This window comes from Notothenia rossii (genome assembly GCF_949606895.1).
Source record: "Notothenia rossii genome assembly, chromosome: 11".
Taxonomy (NCBI): Eukaryota; Metazoa; Chordata; class Actinopteri; order Perciformes; family Nototheniidae; genus Notothenia; species Notothenia rossii.
The window spans coordinates 11422666-11440569 of record NC_136910.1 but is presented as its reverse complement, the minus strand read 5'-3'; the positions used below and the strand labels follow the sequence as shown (position 1 = coordinate 11440569).

At 39.1% G+C, this 17904-nt stretch overlaps 1 protein-coding gene across 1 annotated transcript in view; it reads left to right on the top strand.

The window, feature by feature from the left end:
* The window catches only part of atrnl1b (attractin-like 1b), a 74953-nt gene extending 57049 nt beyond the window's left edge, over window positions 1-17904 (top strand). The window contains exons 26-29 of the mRNA XM_079658475.1: window positions 5344-5451; window positions 5651-5722; window positions 15285-15399; window positions 16035-17904. Coding sequence (XP_079514601.1) covers window positions 5344-5451; window positions 5651-5722; window positions 15285-15399; window positions 16035-16159 — 420 coding nt within the window. The 3' untranslated portion in view covers window positions 16160-17904. The remainder of the gene's footprint in view (window positions 1-5343; window positions 5452-5650; window positions 5723-15284; window positions 15400-16034) is intronic.

Here is a 17904-nt window from a genome sequence, read left to right as displayed (position 1 = left end):
CTTGTCCAAATATGGACAGGGAGGATTTGGGCTGGAGGCCATCTAAAGCTCACAAGCCCCCATTTAACATAAGTACATGGAATAAACTAGTGGTAATGAGGCCTCTAGAGATAGCTGGGACAATAATGAGTCACTGATCCAGCCCAGTGACATATGGAAGTCTGATAGTGATTGATCTTTTTGGATTGGCTTCCTGGTTTGGAATCTATTGAAGTCCGACCGTTTCCTGCTTGACATAAACAGCTATGTGTTAAAAATGAAACCGTTTTTAAAAAGAAAAATGTAATTCAAGACATTTGACATGAATATTTGTTCTAAACCAAGCTGCCATTGTCTGTTTGTAATGTGGAAATGAGCTGAAGATAAGAAAAACAGCCTCTTAAGAAACATTAGGTGGTAAATGTGTAATTCCTGGAGTGCTCTTATCCACTCAAAGCAGATCTTCCAGCACACTAATGCACTAATTGGATAAGCAATTTCTCTTTTTTGTCAGGAGTTGAAAGGACTTGGTTGCAAAGGGGCAACGGTTGTATTTGAATAATTTGAGTTGAGGATAAGTGACGAGACTGGGGTCCTGAGTGGGGGGGGGGGACAAAGGGATGAAAAGACGGCAGCTGTAAATGCCACGGAGGAGGACGAGGGCTGACCTCTTTGAAGCTACCTGTGGGGGGAACGGGGGGGGAGGGGGCGCTGACATTTCACAAGACTGCAACACGGAAGATGTCTTACACACAAACATGTGGATTTATCTAATGCTCTCTTTATCTCTCTCACACACTCTTACCAACACGTGCATAAACGCTTGCAACACGGTGTGAGCGGCACTCTGAAAGCCCTCCAAACTATTATTCAGCAGCCGTTACCATAAAAAGGTCCATTTTTTTTTAAGCATTCCATAAATCGACACTTAAATAATAAGGATATTTATTTAAAAAGCATATATGTTTTCTGCTTCACTGATGTTGTTAATTTCTTATTGTCTTATAATAATAATAAAAAAACTTTTTTTCTATAGCGCTTTTCTTGAACCTTATGAATCTTATGTACATTATTTAACAACGATAGTGGTGTTGCTATAGAGACAACAATATTGGTTTGATACAATACCTTTTTCTCTTTCACCACCAACAGATCACATTTTTATTTACCTATTTGATCAACTACTACCTGAATTGTCACCAAGAAATTCACGGTGACAATTATTTTATAATTTGTCATAACAATTGTGAGGCACACGGTAGAATTACAGAACTTTAACACTGATATTATTAAAGAGAATGTCAGCTTGCACATATTTGATGGCAGATAAAGTTGCATTGCGGTCCAGGTTTATAATTTTAGGGGGATTAGTGTTATTTTAATTTTGATGCCCTCCCAGCTGGCTTTATTTACTGGCTTTTTACATTCAGATTTGTAGTTGTTCGGAACAAAGTGTTGTTTCTGTAAAAGGAAAGAACATATATACGTTCTCAGTGTAATACTAGTGACTGTAAACCACCCATTTCGATCAACACAACTCTTATTATCTATGTGCTTGCATTGACAAATCTGAAAGCAACACATTGTCCACATAATCCTCCCATGCCCCTTGAACAGCTCAATCAGCGGCCATCGATTGCTATAATCAGATTACCCTGCTCTTAAGCCCCTGGTCACCTTGATTGTCCCGTGTTCGGCTTTAAAGTTCGCACTATAATAATTTCCTCTAAAGAAACAGATGATTGAGCGTTCCTGTGATTAGGATATTGGATAGGAACTCAGGATATTGTTTACCCTTGGACTGTACCACTAATGAGCAAAAAGAAATTACAGCAAGGGAACATTTAATGAATATGTTAGAGTTGAACCTTATTACTTATCTTTTTACCACGACTTTAAGTTTTTCTATTTCATTGAGTTCTTGCTTCTTAAGCCTACACAAAACCATCAGTATGGCATACAGTGATGGAATATCTTCATTGAGTTTAGTCCTTTAATCCCATTGTTTGTACAGATTGTGAAAGCATTTGTTTTATTTTATTTTCCGTTTTTTTTTGTTTCCTTCAGTTTCTTCTGCAGGGCAGCGCCTTGTGGGCACAGCCAGTGATCTTTGAAAAGGACAAAGTGACCTGCTTAGGTGTAGGAAATGCTCAGAGGCGGGATGACACATACCCTTTTATAGGATCCAATGAAGGGAGCAAAATGCTGTATTCAAAAGACGGATAATTCATGCACTCATCTGCCAAGTTAATCAAGAGGCATAGCAGTGCACCCTTATCGCAAAAGTGAATGGCTCCAGCTTGTGTTCTTGACCAAATCAGAACGAGTTTTTGCTTTCGAAGGGTCCACTCCTGCCTTTTGTCTTTTACTTACAGTAGTGTTCATTTGTGGAGTCTATCTGGTAATACAGTGGCCTTTTGATGATTGTATTCCAAGCACATTCTTTGATGCCTGTGCCGCCGCACACAGCAAAAGCTTCTGTTCTCCTTTTTTGCTATAAATGCATTCTGCAACATGATAAATAACATTACTGCTATCTGACATTTAGGATGAATGTTGTTGGATTTGAGGCTCTTGTGTTGGAAACTGTAATAAGCCGCGAGCTGTTTTCTTGTTTTGCAACAACCCCGCCGGGCCCTCCATCTTGCTTTTATCTTTTGGAAAAGGGCAAAAATTTCTCATTTTGACCTGCAGTGGCCCAGCAGCTTAAATGTAGCGGTTTGGTGTTGCTGGTTTTGATGTTTAATAGTAGAGATGTCCAACAATCTAACCCGAGCCCTTTGATTTAAAGTTTAGAAATCAACGCTTCAAAAAGAAAAATCAATCGCGTGATCAATCTCAATTTCATGTGGCTGTTGTTCTCTCTGTCCCACCTTAACCTCCCCCGGGGAATGTTTTCAGAGTGATTCAACAATTCTCTCACTCACTCCCCCTTCAGTGATCCTTGACAACTAGCCAGTGTTGATCATTCAAAATGTGTCATTATGGGCTGCATCGATACAAAAAATGCCTTATTTATGATTCACAAAACATAAATAAAACCCACTGACCATATTTCTCAGTTTTTGCATTTTTACATTTTGACTTCTTTTATTTTATAAAAAAAGGTGGAAGCCTAGGCATTTTAAAATAAATAATAAACACATTACACTTTGAACACGCATTTAGAAGACGTCATTGTGTCAGGAAGTGATTTTCACTGTTGAATATCAAGAAGAAAATGCTTTTCATTACATTGGTGTCTGCCATTTCCTGCGTTTCAGACAGGTTAGAGTGCATTTACTCAAAATGTTTCTTAAAGATCAGCTATATTTGAAAACATGCTGTTTTGATTTTTTGCTTGTAAGCCTGTGCAAGGTCTTTTTTTAGTCGACCTCTATAAAAAGCCACAGATGATTGAAGTGCTGGACGTAGAACAGCATGAGCCAGTACTAATAATGAGGCAATGTTTGCTTTCAAATATCTAATCAAGGTTTTTGACATAATTGAATAACACCATTTCCATGTTTTCCTGTGTACACCCCTAACAGAAATATAACAACTTGATAAAACGAATACAGTGCTCTGGCTCTCTCCGTTTGTCACATAGATGGGGACATTGATTCCTCATGAGTGTCATCTTAAGATTGAGTTTTTCTTCACTTGTTTGCTTGTACAATGCTATCAACCTCTCCAGACCTCATCTGAAATTTGCCAATTAATAGCCAGACTAATGAATACTTAATTAAATTCAGAGTGAGTGAGTGTGGGGGGTCTGGACAGAAGAATGCCAGGGTTCATTACTACACCAAGGACAAATTCCTATTCAGGTTTCAAGACCACCAGAAAACTCAGAGCCATAAAACTATTGACCCAGTTTTATTGTACGGGTAATGTGAGATAATTGGAAAGTGCGAAACAATCGAGTGTACCTGCAAAATCATTAAAGAGGTGGACAATGAAATCAATGCTTGGATTTACATAAATGTAAGACCACAGTACATAAATGTATGCTACTCACTTTAGCTGATGACCATTTATTTTGCCGCTGAAATCAAATATGTTGCCTTCAGATTTTATTTGCAGAAGCTAGCTAACTTTATAAGCTATCAATGTCTCTGCCTGACTTTCTAATAAAACCAACTGACACATTTTGAACCAAAATCCATATTAAAAGTGTCTTAAATGCACACGTAGTATAGACAATTTAAATAAAATCGTGCTACAAGATTGCTAAAGCTAACCGTTCCCAAGCAAAAAGGCAGGGTCCATGTAGAAAGGGAAACTTTGTAAATCAAATTTTTTATTTTTTATTAGTCAATTTATTGAACATGTCAGAAACAACAATAATTATAACAAAGAGAAGCAAAACAAACAACAACAAAAAAAAACGTTCAAGGTACAAAAACACACATTTCTCAAATAATCTCTGTCATGTTCAACAGGAGCAGGAAGAAGCTTAAAAACGTTTCTTGTCCTACCGCCTCTAGCGTACATTTTTCTTGAAAATAAAAGATTAGGTCATCGTCATCAGCATCCGTGATGTTAGTTGAAAGTAATGCTGAGATACAACTAGCTTAATACCTAACAAGCTTACGTTTGGTTGTAAGCTAGTTAGCCAGGCATGCTAATATATGCAGCCATGTTGTTTTTATTTCTTCAGTAAAGAACAGGCACATCTTGATGCCCATCATCACAACCGCTCTGTGTGCGTTGTAATCCGAAGTACAATTAGTTCCTAATGCTCAACACTTAAGCTCATCACAAATCCAATACCCATCAGTGATGTCCTTGGCGCTAAAATGGTGGCTTGTTAAGATATCGATCCGACACCGCGTTGCTGGTGAAATGGTGCTAGTTGTTTTACAATATTGATTAGTGGGGAACAAGAGAGTGTAGTTTCTTTACAGTTTAGGTAACAGGAATGGTGTCATTTCTAAGCGGAGAGTTTGTTTTTTGAATATTGAAAAAAAGGGTCTATAATATTCTAATACAAAATGAAAGACAACAAAATCCTCAAATTATTCTGGGCTTGGTGGGTTTAGAGGCACAATTAAATAATATTGTATTTATTTCTATTAATATGGATATTGCATAAATATAGTGTATTTATGGCACTAAGGAAGTTGGAATTTACCAACTGTCAGAAGTTGTGTTTTTATGCATGGTATTGATTTAAGTGTCTTCCTGTAAGTCCTCTTTAATATAAAAGGCTGAAATAAAACATATGTTTTTCAGTTTTTTCAACATCATGCGAACCCCAATGTGCTTCCTCTTGATATATGATGCTATATTTCATGTAATCAATGTACAAACTTATATTTATTCATATTTGGTTATTTAATTTAACCATATTTCGAACTCCTTCTGTGTTTGTTATTACAGCAGCTGATGAGAGAGCGTCAGCAGATGGCCAGTCGTCCGTTTGCCTCAGTCGCGCTCTCACTGGATTCCAGGGGAGAAGAAACGGAACTGTTGCGTCCTGTGGTTGAAGTGAGTCACACACACACACACACACACACACACACACACACACACACACACACACACACACACACACACACACACACACACACACACACACACACACACACACACACACAATGTTAACGACAACTGCATACCATAATAGTCTTCCATATTACAGCCTGGCACTTTTTTTTGTTGTATTGTCCTCATCTCACCATCACAGATTTCACCCAAAGTGTTCTTGAGTCCTTCAAAGCACCAAAGACACCCAGTGGAGAATCTCAATCCAGAATTTGTAAGTGCTTCCACTGACATCGCTACAATAGTTTTGTTGTGCCACATAATTGGACGTCATTGTGATGTAGTCAACCAACTCATGCCCTCCACTCGCAATAAGTCTGCCTTTTATCCACTTCTCACATCAGTGAGAAATCGGCCATCGATGGTCCTTTATTCCCATGTCCCTCTCTCTATGAATTGTCCTCTGCAATCAGGGCGACAGACTTGCTGACATTTTTCAATCGATGTTATAAATGTTCTTTATGCGAAATGATGTCATCATGAAGAAAAAAGGTTATGGTTGTATTAGGAAAAAAGTGGTCATTACTTTGAAAAGCTTCGCTGAATTGAAAAAAGATTGCTCTGATATTAAAAGGATGACGTCAGGATGCTTTATTGAACATGTCATGATTGTTCGTTTGCCTGTAGTGTGCATGTCTTCATTTAACATCATTTCTCCTCCAGGGTTATTTGCTGGGAACATGACGCATGCTATTTCCTTCAAATTGTGATTCATTAGGCTCACATGATCATCCCCAAATGTTCTATCCAATCCTATTTATTCCCGCCATGTGAATACCTCCCATAAAAATAGAAAGCAGTTCTGAAATCTGGCGCTTAGCACAGTCCAGGGCTCGGTGACACATGGGATAAAAGCATAGCTTGAAGCAATATGGGGAGCTACATCCTCAAATTGACATCTGAGGTCCAGCAGTGTTTCCTCAGCCAGAACCACCTCTGTGTCACCTGCCGCTGAGAGGAATAAAATCACTGTGGCAACCAGGAAAGAGGCCCCTGCATTAGCTATTAATGTATAATGCTGAGTGGTACTCACCGTGCATTACTGTGTTGTGAAGGGCAAGAGGAGAAAAACAATGCTTCTTAGCTCTCTTGAGTGCACCTTTTTGTTGTGCTTTTAGAGCAGCTACGTACCTTCTGAATCCGAACAGTTTAAGAGACTATTGCTTTGCCTTGATTTAAGTAAAAGGTTAATTATACACTTGTCCTCAGAATGTATGCTTTAATCTGTTCAATTCAAGCATTTATACCAGGAGTGTTGCTCCCTTTTCTGCACTCTCTGCAAAAGTGTGAGAGTTTGCATCCACTGGAGAGCATTGCTGTGTAAACCATACCCAAAGCTGTTCTGGAAACGATAACTGGGAAGAAGTGTCTTCACTCTTCTGTTTCTTGACCCTTTCAAGATGCAGAGTGAACCTAGGAATGCTTGACTTTCAGTTTCCCTTAGATGTCCCTACAGCTTTGTAGAAGTTAGTATCACAGTTTTGCCAGAGAAAACACCTGAGAAACCTGATTGACATGCCTGTGTCCTGAATGTATTTCAGCTTTATCCTGAATGCTAATTAGTAAAATAGTACACGGTATATTCGGGATACAGGCACATTTCCAAATGTTACCCATTATTTAAAATATAAAGGCATTATGAAAACAATCTTTTAACTGCTGTCTAAATGGTAAATCCAGCAAACAAAGTTTGTGTCAAATGACATCCAATGAGTTGAGAAGCATTACTTTATGCGTGGTGTCCAGATGTAAAGTACACACACATAACATTATTCATTTGCTGAAAGGTCATACTAAACATACCTTGCAGGTAAACAAAAGGCAACACTTATTTAACTGTTGAAAATATGTGTTTTCAGAAATGTAGTTGCCATAGAACTTTTTTATATTGAAGTCTCTGATTGCAAAAAATATGTATTGCATATACTTAATTGCATTAAGTCTATAGAGTAGGGCTGCTTGATTATGGCAAAAATCATAATCACGATTATTTGGGTCAATAATTGATATCACGATTATTAAAAACGATTATCCATTTACTTTGAAAACATCAATTTATTGAAAAAAAATGTGAACAGTATGTTTTTAACTGTTGATTACCCTGAACATTCAGTATAATTCAACTGAAAACACAATACATTTTTAAAAAATAATAATAATTGTTTTATTTCGATTACGTTGTTTTCGTAATCGTTGCAAGCCAAAATCGGAATCGAGATTAAAATATAATTAATTGCACAGCCCTAATAGAGCTCTGGAAAGATTTAAGAGACCACTTCAAAATGATCAGTTTCTCTGGTTTTACTATTTAAAGTTATGTGTTTGAGTAAAATGAACATTTATTTGTATTATTCTATAAACTACTGTCAACATTTCTCTGTGTTGGAATTGAAGAGACACTGGAATGGAATGGCTGCCAAACACATTGAGATTTGAGAACATTTTCTCTTTATTTATTCTTGAGCTTTGTGATATAATTTAATTAATGCTGTCAAAATCATCGCGTTAACGGCGGTAATTCATTTTTTGAATTAATTCCGTTAAAATATTTAACGCATTTAACGCATGTGTAGAATGGCCCGCCCCATACATCCCACCAGTGGCAGCGCTGCGGTAGGCTACAGCCATACCAATAAATGGCTTAGCCCCACCATGAAAAATGATGTTAAAGTATTGCACAGACAGCAGTTAGTAAGATTGATTTCAGTAGTCACTTGTCTGGAAATACCGAAGAATAGAAACGGTTTTGAAAACTGAAGTCACGTAGTGATCGTCTTCTCAATAGAACGTCTTTGAAAATGTCTTCTGGCCAATCAGAATCAAGATAACGGCGTGGTGTTGTTGCAGGAAGTCCTGACGGAGAATACTTTTGCTGTAGTACATCTCTATATACATCGATACAACATTACACAGACAGAACAATGTTATCATAAACATACATGCATACTGTATGTTAAATGGATATATCCGCCTTCTTTCATTTATCTTTCCATTCCCACAACAATATACATAAAGAAATGGCATATTTTGGACATAGTTCGAATGGTGATTAATCATGATTAATAAATGTTTAAGCTGTGATTGATCTGATTAAAATGTTTAATCGTTTGACAGCCCTAATTTTAATATATAGGAGCAAAAGGTCATAACTCAACCATCTTTTTAAATATACCTGTGTGCTTTGGACTCATCTCAAAAGAAGTACTAGTTTTCAGTGTGCGTTGGCCCACATAGAGCTCCATCACATGCCCTGGCTCCAGCTGAAGGTGAACCATATGAAATGAGCTTAATTCTCTTTATAAAGGTTGATTGGTCAGCATCTGGCACCACTTAGCTATCGGAAGCATTTGTTGATGTCAAAGAGGACACTGATGTCACGCTAGCACTAATGGTTCTGTATTTGATCCTTCAGATCTGTTGGTACATCCAACTCAGAGCGTTCACTGAGTAAGTGAAGGCAATGCTTTTGTTTGTTACTAAACTATATGATAAAAGAAGTCTCTACCTCAATGTATTTTCGAGTCTAAAACACGGTTGATTTGGATACAGGTTAAATTGCTAATGTAAGAATATATAAACGTACATTAATTTGACTTTAAGGACATAGTTCGGAGCATATTTTAGAATATCATAACCCAACTAATAGATGATCCAGCTAACACAGGAAACACAGAAGGACTTCCATACCAAAATGATCCCTCACATCCATTTGAACTCATTTCTAGGGTCTTCTTCTCCGTTTGCACTGATCTCACTGCATTAGTTATTACCAGCTTTTTCTCACTTTGACCCTCCAGCTGGTCCGAGAGCAAATTACCAAAGCCTTTGTGCCAATTCTTTCCATTTTTGGTCCATTTGAAACCCCAGGAGATGGACATTGCTTTTAGTGAGCAAGAGGTCAACAGCTGTTGGACAGAGAGCCAATCCGGGCCCACAGGTTGCGGTGTCACAGATGTCTCCATCACTATGGCCGGCATTCAACATATGGAAGCGCTAACAGAAAGCTAGTGTGATGGATGACACCTGTCAGCAGGTCAAAGGGATGGTGTGTGTGTGTGTGTGTGTGTGTGTGTGTGTGTGTGTGTGTGTGTGTGTGTGTGTGTGTGTGTGTGTGTGTGTGTGTGTGTGTGTGTGTGTGTGTGTGTGTGTGTGTGTGTGTGTGTGTGTGTGTGTGTGTGTGTGTGTGTGTGTGTGTGTGTGTGTGTGTGTGTGTGTGTGTGTGTGTGTGTGTGTGTGTGTGTGTGTGTGTGTGTGTGTGTGTGTGTGTGTGTGTGTGTGTGTGTGTGTGTGTGATTATGAGATTATGAATGAGCTTGATTAATGCATGGTGGAATTGCAGGCTGTGTCATTTGAAAGATATGAAAATGGAGACAGCCATTTATAAAAAAAAAAGCCACCTCTGTAATTGAAATGAAATGATTTATTGATGGGATTTTTTACTCTGAATTTTGGATGATTATCCTAGATTAATATAATCACTTTGCAGATATAGCAAGAAGAAATAAGTTGCTATAATGGCTTCCTAGGTTACAAGAGCATGGTGCAAGGTAGAGCAGTAACTACAGCAATAGCTTTGTAACATGGCAACAAAGAGAGTAAACAACCATGTGTCAAAGAGAAAATATCTGATTGAATATAATCTAAACGTAAACCGGTTTCATATTGTATGTTGTAAGGCAATCCATCTAATAGTCAGGCCAAATTGGCGTTAGATAAAAAAAAAATGAGACCAGAGTTTGAAGGACTATTCTCTGGGGATCATGACAATGTGTAAGAAATGTCATCAACACATTGCTATCCCTGGAGCAAAGGCTGAAATGGCGTTTGCCACGTAATAAATTAAATATATCCATTTAATACCCAATGCAGGGGTAGACATTAAGGGTACAATTCCACTGGCCCAAGAGCATTCGTCCAAAATATCAACTAATAATGAAGAAAATTAACACATTTGTTGCAATAATAATTTGTGCAGAAACTACATTACTACTTTTACTACAACATTTGATTAATCAGTTCTTCCTAATTTTCCTCAATTGTTCATATTTGGTTTATTAAAATAATTATATTGTGGTCATTGTTAAAAAATGTCTGCTATTATGAGTAAGGCCTATTTGTATAATGCACTTTCTGCCTTCCTGTCATTAGGAGTTAGACATGTAATAGCCTAGATTAGAACCTTCATTATCCTAACCTGCTGGGACCTTTCCCTTTTCCCAATACCTTTTATATTTTCTACTCTTCACTTACTTGTCAGAATCGGCATTGATGTACAGAGCCGACAAAATACCTTGTTTATATTGGCATCATATTGAAGCAAACTCCATCAATCACTCAAGCCGGCTTTAACTTTCTCTCCCTCTTCTTCTCATACTCCCTGTCACTCTCCTTTAACTCCTCCAGTGACATTCTTTTATTTGAAGATTGTTTTTTGCCCGGCGCTTGCCCGGTTACCGCTGGTATTAAAAACTTCTTTGGCGAATGGTTAGATGGTGCTAAAGTCTGTAGTGAAGGAGCGCGCTCCCACATGGGAGACTGCTCGCGCTCCGCAGCAAAAACAGCTGTTTGCTTTTTATCAGACAACGCCTTACAAAACGCTATGTTGTAGCATTAATAAACGAAACAATTTAACAAAATTGCTTGTCAAAATACCTATACCACTGGACCATTTAAAAAAATATATATATATATATATTTTTAGTGGCCCGAGCGGGCAAGTGGAAAGTAGCCTACATTATGCTGGCCCGGGGTGTCTAATGGCGCATTTCCACTGCAGCGGGTAGCCCCGTTCAATCGTCCTCAAGCGGCCAGGCCAGTTTTTGGTGGCCTTTTCATATAGCGTAGCACCGGCTAGCGGGTACTTTTCCCCTCTTTTCCGGCCCCATAAAATCGTGGTTCTATCAGGCCAGGGCCAGGGCTGAACTTGTGACGTCAACACTCTCGACTGCTGATTGGTCAGAGAGAATCGTCACAAGATCGCGCGCGAGATCATCCCTAGCGTCGCATACATATCTAGAAGCAAGCTTGCAGCATTTTTATACACAGCGTTTTTCATAAACGGAGGAGCTACAAAAATGGCAACGTCAAAGAAAAGCACACCGTGGTCGACCGAGGAGGTGACGGTGGTCGACTGAGAAGGTGACGACGTTCGTACATCTCATTGGCCCAAAAAAAAGCCGATCGCCCCGCCTACACTGATGCGTTGCTACCCCAGGTCCTAAACTGTAATGGAAATGCGCCACGGCCTCGGACGGCCAGCGAGGCAGCCCGAGGCCAGAGCGAGGACGTTTAAGGATGCTCAAACGGGGCTACCCCGCTGCAGTGGAAATGTGCCATAAATAGTGCTTCCGGGCCAGCGGGCCATTTATAATGTCGAGCCCTGCCCAATGATTGACACAGTATTTCTAGAATTCTACAATTAATTAGTTTCGAATGGCTGTAATGACGTTTCAACCAGTGGTCCATGTAAGTGTGGTTTGCAGTGGAATATGCTTTAATAAAAACTCAGCATAGGTTACAGTAAATGCTTGCTTGGCTGTGGCTTGTATACTGTGGCTGCTCATTAGCAGAATCACTTGAATGGTCATGAAATGGCTGGAAATGTAATTGCCCTTGTATGTAAGCGGTAAATCTAAATGGGCCTCTCGATCATGAATGTCCCCGAAGAGAAGCAATATGAGAATACTGTGTTCTGATCATGGGCCCTAATGAATGGGGTTGAGTCATATTGCAGATAAACAATCGGTAAGGCTCGATAAGGCATGTCTGCAATACAGAAACATGTCTCCTGTTGTTCAGCGAAACACTTGTGATTGATCAGAGAGTTAAGCAGTGGAGGAACGGAACATACATTTGACTAGTATTACGTATTTTACTTGATGTTCTGACATACTTGTACTTAGTATTTCCATTTTATGCATCACATTTAATGATACTCCTGCTGCATTACATTTGGAGCCAAATATTATTATATTTACTCCACTACATGAATTTAACACTTATATTTACAAGCTATTTTGTACCTATAAAAACATATAAAATGCTTACTTTATATGAAATTATCCTTTGCTGTATTATTAATCTACCCAGTATCAAGGGTAAGTAACTAAATGTGTCTCAACTCTAAAAAACTGGCACATTAAAAATAAATAGCATGTATTTGTTGTTGATAAAAACACAATAGTTATCTAATGATAACACTGTAACAAATCTGCATACTGAGTACTTTTACTTTTGATTATTGAAGTATATTTTGCTGATAACATCTGTACTGACGTACTTCTACTTTTAATTCATAATTTTTACTTGAATATTTTAAGACAGTATTTCTACTTTTACTCATTCAAAGAATATTTAGTACTTCTTCCACCTCTATTATTCATTATTTTTAAAGTAAAGTATGCTCTTTATTTAAATGAAACATATGGTTGAATTGGAGGTATCAGAATTTGTATTGTGAACACTCGTGAAGTTAAATGGCCTGAGTAAAAAGTGCAGTAAATGTTGGGCTTCTTATAAAGGTTTAACCACTGATTAACAATTGGATTTTGTGTCCAGTGTAACGACTGATTAACAATCCGAGTTTATGTCTGTCACATTTAATATACTTTCTTCTCCCACATTGCTCCACCTTTGTCCTGCTCTCTGTTCTCCTCATCTCTCCGTCCCTCTGTATCAGTTCCAGATGATTAGCAGTTCAGGCAGATCGAAATGAACCCAGGCCAATGTGGACAGCTTTTATAACCTCTGCAAATTATTCAAATTTGGCAAAGAGGGTTCTCTTTTGATGAAGGACGAATTGAGTAACCTCTCAGAATCAACGTTCAAAAGTATCTTTGGGTTAATCCTTTAAAGAAACAAGGTTGCATTAGAAATGACACTGCATGTTTCATAGGAACAAGATTGCACTTTTATATTAAGGACTCCAAATCTACATGTAGTTTCAACTATCAAATATACCTAACAAATAAAGAAAGAACGAGTCAATGCTCATTAATAAAACACATGTTAGCATCAGTGTTTCAGTGAAATATGTGTTCCACATTGATTCCAAAGAGCGCATCCCACCCCCCGATTCTTTTCTTGTTTCCCTAACATGTTGTCTCTTCTGGCTCTTTCATCTCCATTTTCAATTCAGCCAGCCACAGAAAAAAAGTCAATTCTATTCAGACATGTTATTATTCCCCCATTTCTCTCCCCTCATCCAAAACATGTTGTGAAACCCTTGACATTCATTATCAGGATGACATGTTTTTCACGCTTGAGAAAAACTGTTTTGGCCATTAACTGAGAGGGTAGGTCATTGTCGCAACACATGGACTGACACACACACACACACACACGCACACACGCACGCGCGCACACACACACACACTCACTTGTTTTTGTTAAATGTAGCAACTCCAGCGGCTAATCTGTGTGCCTGTTGTTCTCCTGATCCTCAACTACCAAGGGTTTCCAATGATGGCTACCACATCACTTTGATTTAAAGGTCCCATGTCATGCTTTTCCGGTTATTACCCGTCCCCTTGTGTGTTATGAAGGTTTTTATGCATGTAAACGGTCTGCAGAGTCAAAACCCCCTCAAAGTACACCCTGTAGCGAGTAAAACTCTAACACAGAAAAGACCTCCCCAAAACGCCTCGTTGGAGATACGTCACTGTCCATTGATTCTTCCGGGTAACTCATGATGTCATGCGTTACCCGGAACCAAATGGACCAATCCGCGGAGCCGTTACGTTAAGCCCCCGCTGATTGGTCCAAATTGACCAATCCACGGACTTCCTCACACACACACTCAGTGCAGGCAGCTCTGCTGATCTCTCCTCCCTGGCTGCAGGCTGATAACAGACAGTTGGGATCACGGTGAAATTCTCTCTGCAGACCCATTCTCACAGCGTTTATCAACCTTTTTCTTACTCAATATCAAGCCACACTTATTGTTTTTACTTCGGCTGTGACTTTGTGTGTGCTCAGGGTGAGTTTGGCTGTGTTTCGCTGTCGCTAAACAAGGAAACCACACCTCCATGGAGCTTAGCGCGATTCACAACGTCCCGACCAATCAGAGCACACTGTGCTCACAGGGAGGGTGGGGGCTGGAGCTACTGGAGCTACAACGAGCCGTTAAAGGCAGAGAGTGAAATTCAGTGAATACACGTAGTTTACAGAGATGCTGTATGAGAAACCAAAGTGCTTTTGGAAAATTGCACAATATAAATCTATTCTAGTAGACCTCAACAATGGAATTATGATCAGTGGAAATGGCCATGACATGGGACCTTTAAAATTGGATGGTAAAGTGATTGTGGGATTATAATCCATCAAATCAATCAAATGTTATCTTGCTTCCTGTTTGTCCCACATTGCCTCAAAGTACTAGTGTTGGTGTTGTCTTTGCAGGATGCAGTTGTTTTTTACTGTAAACATTGCTATAAATGAAGGGATATTTTTCTGTTTGAATTTCCATATTACTTCCCCTATATTTTGTTTTACAGCACTATGTATAGACTTAGTGTTGATGTATCTTTCTGTACAAGATTGTAAACACAAACAAGAGGAAGCTACAAAAATGTTGAACATGGAACCAAATAATTTGAAGTTTGTTCTGAAACGAGAATAAACACAGTCTGCTTTCACTCACACGCTTGCATGCTCTCGAACCCTCTTTTTGCTGGGGAGGAGGGTCCAACTAGGAGTGTTGTTATTACAAACCATAAATGACAAATCCTAATTATTGTGCCTTTAGTAAATGAAATATTTGTAATCTTTGTTCTCAGGGTGCGCCTAAACCCGTTGCCATGGAGCCGTGTTCAGGAGGAAAAGCTGCTGTGTTGACTGTCCTCATGCGTCTTCCCTCTGGGCTCTCAGACTTACCTCCTCCAGGACAGTCAGGTAACACACACACACACACACACACACACACACACACACACACACACACACACACACACACACACACACACACACACACACACACACACACACACACACACACACACACACACACACACACACACACACACACACACACACACACACTGACCATGACATTTTACAAAGAAGGTCATAAACCTTTTGCTCAGCCTAGGTTTTGTACTAAAGTGCCATGTTTTTAATCAGAGCATGGTTTTGTTCACCCATAAGTCTGTCCGACTTTCATTAAACGTAATAATTAATAGTCTTAAAATCTTCTATTACCAACATCACAAACAGCCAGCTTGTGCACCTTCCAAAAAACACTTGCCATACAACACACAAAGCACACACAGAAAAATACAATTCTTCACAAATAAATAAAACTACTATGATCTTACTGCTGAAATTGTGCTTCCAATCCCCACCGCTAAAAAAACAAATTTACTCCGGGAAGCTGCAAAACATTCTCCATAAAATTGGGTGTTTGAACTAAGAGAGACAAGCCTGTAATATCCATTGATGTGGTGTTTTACTGAACAAAGCAATCTGTTGAAATTGCTGTTTTTCTTATTCGTTTTTTACAACCCCTTTTTTTCTTTCTGCTTCTTTAGGACTCATCGTTGCCAGTGCGTTGATAGACATTTCACAGCAGAAACCATCAGATTTTAAGGACAAGTCCCATGGTTTAAAGAACAGAAAAGCCCATCATCCATCGCACCAAGGCACCTGTGTCTGAGTCAGAGACATGGCATGGCTACATGTAGAAAATAACACTTGGCTGCTACCACTCGAGTTTTCACTGAAACTTGCAAAGTCCACAAGAGCACAACCCTGCTTACTTTTCCTGCCCTCGGCTCTTGTCTACGTAAATCCACTTTCAGGTCACCTGATCTCCAATCTCTGGAACCAATTAACTCCAACTAGATGGAGCCTAATGTTCTTGTTGAGGGAACCTGCCTGATCAGCGACATCAGAGACAGATTCATCGAGAGGATTCGCTCCCACCGAAGCTTCAGTCGTGACACCTCATCATCCATTTTGCTCAGCATGAGGGAAGGTGTCTGTACATTAGGTCAGATCGTCACGACACATTCTGCCTATGGAGGTTTTGTTATTTTTGCTTGCCAACCAGTGGTATTCTATGGTGCTAAAGCATTTAGTTCCTATGCGAATGCCTTTTGCTAAATCACTCTGCCTTTTCGTGGGGACAGCTATGCCTCTTTTTAACACCCCCGTGATAGTGTTTTGACAACACCACTTTGCCAATTACCATTAATGATCTGTTTTAGCATTTCCTGTACATAGGTCTCATCCAGCCAGCTGAAGCTAAAGTCTGTATTTTCTGTGTAATACATAATACAAATGCTGCAGAGAGACTGCAAACACTACCAGCAGCACGGAGGGAACACTGCTAACTGGAAGAGGCACGGACAAACTATCAGTCATAGGACAAAAGCATGGAACAACTCGGAAACCATAGGAACAATTAGATGCATTGAATTAGCAAACTGGAATTTTCATTTGTCACAAAATGCCAGATTTGTTTTTTTTTTGTGTGTGCTTACTGTTACAAAGAAGTTACATAATGCAAAGACACACCGACGTTCTGGTGGGTCTTTACTGTACTTTGTTATTGTGTCATTTTGCTGTGCAACTTTTTACACTTGCCCTTGGATTGGTGTGGTGGGCAGATGCCGTCGAAGAAAAAAGGTGTCTGCTTTAAAAAAAAAAGAAAAAAGACCAGGGACATCTCGCTCCTGTTGCTGTTTACCAGTTTGTTTCGTATGTTTTTTTTAAGAGCCCGATGACTTTATTTCCTTCCTTTAGTACAAGGAGTTACGTTACCTTTTTTTATAATGCCTTGGATTTCCATGGAAGGAGCGGGCCTGTTGATCTGCAGAATTTTAAAAAGCTGTCGACCATTTTTAGCCCCGGCCTCCCCCCCCCCCCCCCCCCCCGAGCTGTACAGTGTCTTGTTGGAACAAATGTGAGTCTTTGTCACTCTTATCTCTTGAGATGTGTTTGTCAGGTTTTTATGACAGAACGGCAAGAGATTACCATTTATTTTAGGACTTGTCACCTGTTACTATTATATCTACGATGCATTGTCTTTTGCTACACTTGTGAAAAGAGCATTTCTGTTAATATTTTTTCTTTTGATATTTAACAGATTCCTATGTAATAGCATTTAACTTGATTTTATCGTTGACTTAAATCGGTTGTTTTGGACTGTTTGGGCATTGTCTTTTTTGTTGCAAACCTGTCCCTATGATGCATTTCATAAGGACAGTATGCCAGCTATTGTGTTTTTATTTTGTGTTCGTAGAGTAATCTGATTACAGTGTCATTACATAGGAATTGAGGTCAAACTGTACCGTGAACAAAAGATGATAAACTGCATATCAGTGTCTTCAGTGTATTTTAAAAATGGACAACATGCCAGAAAATAAAAAAAAACAGACCTTTAAAATCTTTTGTGCA